Genomic DNA, 4,837 nt, shown 5'->3' on the forward strand with positions numbered 1-4,837 from the left:
TAACGTCCTGGAGCGTTTGTCTAAATCGTTTAAAACATTCAGAGAGTTTTCTTTGAATGTTTTACTTTATTCAGAGAATCTTATGGGGAAGTTCCCTGAAGCTTTTCAAAACACCATTTGCGGGGAACTTATTTCTCCCCTAAACTGAATTAATTCAAAGCACAATCTGCAGCAGGTACGATACTGATTGTCCATTATCTTTAAACTGAATCCTAAGATCGGAACTGTCATGAAAGTCGCTGTTTATTATTTCTGAACAACCTCGTCAGTCAATAATGATGCAGGGAGTTGTTTATTTATGTATTTATTTATTTTTACATATAAAACCGCACCGATTCTTGAGCTTTTTTTTCTTAAAAAAGTTGAACCACAATTTGAATAGAGAAATTGACCAGTTTTTCCTCCTGTATTATCATCCATCACCAGCAGAGGGCGCGCTGCACCAAGTCCTGCCACGCTGGCCGGAAGAGCCCGTCCGGCTCCGAACATCTGCAGCTTCTTCAGCCCTGCTGCAGCTCATGACACCGCTGCTCTCTTCAACACAGGATTGTCCTTTCGCTTCCTCAGCTCGCTGTTTATCTCCCGCCGCTCGTTTCCGGTGCGTGGCCCATCATCATCATCAACATGCAGAAGAGAAGGAAGCCAGAACCGATCCAGCTGAACCCGATTCCTGATGGAAACGCTGTCAACGGAACCGGAGCCTCTGAGTGAGTTATCTGCTGCTGATACTCACATTCTGATCAATCAATCAATAAATAAACAGAGTGTTGGGTTCATGACAGGAAGGTGTGTGTATATCAGTGCTGAGACTCAGGTGTGTGGATCAATCATCATTCTTCTTATTAATTAATATAATGGGGAAATATTAATTGTAGAAAAACAAGGAAAATTAATTTTTATATGTGTCCCCATCAAAAACAAAACACTTACAAATCTAATCCTGTCTATCTTCAACTCAATTAGTTTTACTGTAAACATCATTATAGATTTGGTGACATTTTAATAGCTTATTCCTAAATATAAAATGACATTTAACCTTTAGCTCCTAGAAATGATCGCATTGATCATAAACATTCTTACAATGAAGAAGAAACTTGTTTAATGGCTCCAGCACATTTTTTTTGTTCACTGAATATTGATAGAAATATATCAACTGATCAGTTAATAAGCATATTGTTTAAAAAAAAAAATCATTAGGGTCGCCTTATAATTAACATAAAGATATACAGTATGCCAATTTTCTTCAAGCTAGCAAAAGTCTAGAATGTTAAATTAAATTCTCAACTTCCATTTTTTTGTCAATTAAAAGTTTTCCAAGCACTAAGTGTCTAACGTGCTATTTACTTTCAGGTTAAAGTGTAATTTCCCATCTTTATTAAATGAGTCACTGACTGTGATCCCATAGTGTTAAATAATGTGTCTATGTTTGATGCAAAGACTTGCTCCCAGCACTTTTAGTCAGAAACATTGTAATGAAGATATAAAACTGTTGTGACACCATTGTCCAGCCCCGTTTGTTCCAGGGAGAAAAGCTCAGTTGGATCAGCTGAGATGAAAATTACATAACGTGCCAAGCGTGGTGAGGAGCTGCTTCTCCAAAGTGTTGCTAAGGCAGAACATTTCATTGTTGCACGGCTGGATCAGACGTGTGAAGGCCATCTGTGGACTTTGCAGAGAATACGAATGCAGGAAGGCTGCGTTAAATCGGTGTGGAAAAACTTTAGAAATGCCCTTTATGAGAGGAGACACCCCCCTTTTTGTTTTAAATATTTAATTAAGCAAAACTCTGAATAGCTGCAAACAAATGATCTGACATAAAGATTTTTCATCTCACTATATACACTTTGACAAACGCTACATTAATAAATACTGAAGGAGTGCATCTTTCATGCTGAAGTTTTAAACTAAAATCTTGTGCAATCCATCAGTTCTTAGAGCTTGTGTTGTGAATGACACCCAGCTACTACCACACCAACTTCTAGCTTAATACCTGTAGAAATGACTGAGTTGTAGTTGTTTTTGTGTGTGGTATCGTTGGTTAGCTGTGGCAGCCATCTTAAATCTGGTTGACTTTAAAAGTTAATCAGTTGTAGATGTATGTCCAGTGATAACTTTCTAAGAGGTTCATTAAAATATGTTCTCTAGCTCATTAGATATTTTTCTAACAGACGGAGATGACTGAGTCCAAAAGTTAGCACCAAACGTTTTTAACAAAGACCTTCTGCAATCTGTTAGCTCTAAGAGTGTGTTGTGAACAGCTCCCAGTTACTACGACACTAAATTTTAGCTCCGTATCAGCTACATTAAAAGAGTTATTGCCATGTTTATGTTTGACATGGTTGATCATCTGTGGTGGCCATCTTGAATTGGGTTGACTCCAAATGTCAATCAGTTGTAGATGTAAGATGATGATGGCTGTCAGAAGGTTTCAAGATAAATTATCAAGTGTTTCATGAGATATTTAAGACTAAAAGGCAAAAACTTTAACACCCTCCTCTTCCTTCTAGAGACGGGTGATAAAGAGCCTTTGTGTCAGAGGATAAGAAAGAAAATATTCTAACATTCCTAAAATTAACGTCTTCATCATTTAAGCTTTAATCCAGAATATTACTGTGTGTCTTTATTGACTCTGCTGGTTGATAATATGTTACAGTGTTAAACATATATACACACACACACACATATATATATATATATATATATATATATATATATATATATATATATATATATATATATACTCTATCTATCTATCTATCTGAGTCAGAGATTCTTTATTGTTATTCGCACCTCATGTGGTACATGTGGTGGAGCGAATTTATGTACACAGGGTCCCAGTTACATCCAACAATAAAATGTAAAAGAAAACAATAATAACATCTAAGATATGAACTAAGAAAAACATCAACAAAAATACACTAAGCACTAATAGCATAAAACATTACATCGAATAGCAGCATGAGCATGAGTCTGTGTGAGCAGATGAGCACGCATGAACACATCAACATGAAACAGATCAGCAGCAACATGAAACAGATCAGCAGCAACATGAAACAGATCAGCAGCAACATGAAACAGATCAGCAGCAACATGATGTGGTTTTTCACAGTGTTGATCTTGGTTAGAGATCCATGAATCTAACAGCCTCAGGGTAGAAGCTGTTCCTCAGTCTAGTGGTTCTACACTTAATGCTCCTCAACCTCCTTCCTGAGTGGAGCGGGGCAAAATAGTGTGTGTGCTGGGTGAGTGGGGTCCTTCATGATGCAGGTGGCCCTCTTCCTGCATCTGGAGGTGTAGATGTCTATGATGGTGGGGAGACTGACTCCGACAGTCTTCTGTGCAGCCTTCACCACTCTCTGCAAAGCTTTTCTTTCTGCAGCTGTGCAGCCTCCATGCCACACGTTGATGCTGGAGCACAGGATGCTCTCCACTGCACACCTGTAGAAGGAGGTGAGGACTGAGCTTCTCAGACCAGCTTGTCTCAGCTGCCTGAGAAAGTAGAGTCTCTGATGAGCTTTCTTGATCAGGCTGGTAGTGTTGTTGCTCCAGCTGAGGTTGTCATTCATGTGTACACCCAAGTACTTGTAGCTGGAGACCACTTCCACCACAGATCCTCTTATGTTCAGGGGGGTGTAGATGTGTTTGTTCCTTCTGAAGTCCACAGTCATCTCCATTGTCTTCTTCACATTGATGTGAAGGTTATTCTCTCTGCACCAGCTCTCCAGGTGTTCCACCTCCTCCCTGTAGCTGGACTCATCATTGTTTGTGATGCATCCCACCACCGCTGTATCATCTGCAAACTTTACAATATGACAGCCTGGATGGGTAGCTGTATAATCATACATGAGCAGAGTAAACAGGAGAGGGCTCAACACACATCCCTGAGGAGAGCCAGTGCTGAGGGTTATGGTGGAGGAGGAGAAGTTGTGGATCCTCACTAACTGTGGTCTGTTTGTTAAGAAGTCTAGTACCCAGTTGCAAATGGAGGGGCTTAGTCCTAGTGTGGATAGTTTGTCCATCAGGGTTTGGGGGATCATGGTGTTGAAGGTGTATGTGAAGTCCACAAAGAGCATACGGACGTAAGAGTTTTTCTGCTCCAGGTGGGTGAGCACAGTGTGGACCACAGAGGAGGTGGCATCTTCTGTTGATCAGTTCTCATGGTGTGCATACTGATGTGGGTCCTCGTTGATGTTGATGGTTGTTTTGATGTGAGTCATGACCAGTTTTTCAAAGCATTTAGTGACTATCGGGGTGAGGACCACTGGCCGATAGTCATTCAGACCAGTCACTGTAGAGCTTTTTGGGACTGGGATGATGGTGGCAGTCTTCAGGCAGGTGGGAACTGTCTCCAGGGTAAGTGAGGTGTTAAAGATATCTGCCAGCACCTTGCAGAGCTGATCGGCACATTCTTTCAACATTTTTCCGGGGATGTTGTCTGGGCCTGTTGCCTTGTACGGTTTAATCCTCCTGAAGGTATTCCTTACTTTTGCTGCACCCGCTTCAGATGTTATCAGCCATTAAATGATCGTTATTAGTTGATATCATCCCCATATGTAGCGGTCAGACTGCCCCTCCTGTACCTCCCAGTGGGTTTAAAAGTACGTTGTTAGCGATGATAATAGGCTCTATTTTTAGCTTTGTTAGCGTTCATAATAGCTTCACGTAATTAGGTTTAGAGTAAAGGGTCTGGCAGTTAGGTTTACGGTCTTGGTTAGGTTTAGGCACAAGGGTAAGAGGGTTAAGTTTAGGTTTGGTCCTCAGGGTCAGGTGTAAGCTTACGTTTAGGAAAAGGGTTACATAAGCTGAAAACAACTAAAAAGACACTTCCTGCTTTACC

The 4,837-nt window shown here is 40.5% G+C and overlaps 1 protein-coding gene across 1 annotated transcript in view; it reads left to right on the top strand.

Annotated features, from left to right (window-relative positions):
* Window positions 1-544: 544 nt before the first annotated feature.
* The window catches only part of map2k1 (mitogen-activated protein kinase kinase 1), a 17,162-nt gene continuing 12,869 nt past the window's right edge, over window positions 545-4,837 (top strand). Inside the window, exon 1 of the mRNA XM_037683535.1 lies at window positions 545-707. Within this exon, the coding sequence (XP_037539463.1) occupies window positions 625-707 (83 nt within the window). The 5' untranslated portion in view covers window positions 545-624. The remainder of the gene's footprint in view (window positions 708-4,837) is intronic.

The sequence above is a fragment of the Nematolebias whitei genome, chromosome 10 (assembly GCF_014905685.2).
Source record: "Nematolebias whitei isolate Nwh7 chromosome 10, NemWhi1, whole genome shotgun sequence".
NCBI classification, from domain to species: domain Eukaryota; kingdom Metazoa; phylum Chordata; class Actinopteri; order Cyprinodontiformes; family Rivulidae; genus Nematolebias; species Nematolebias whitei.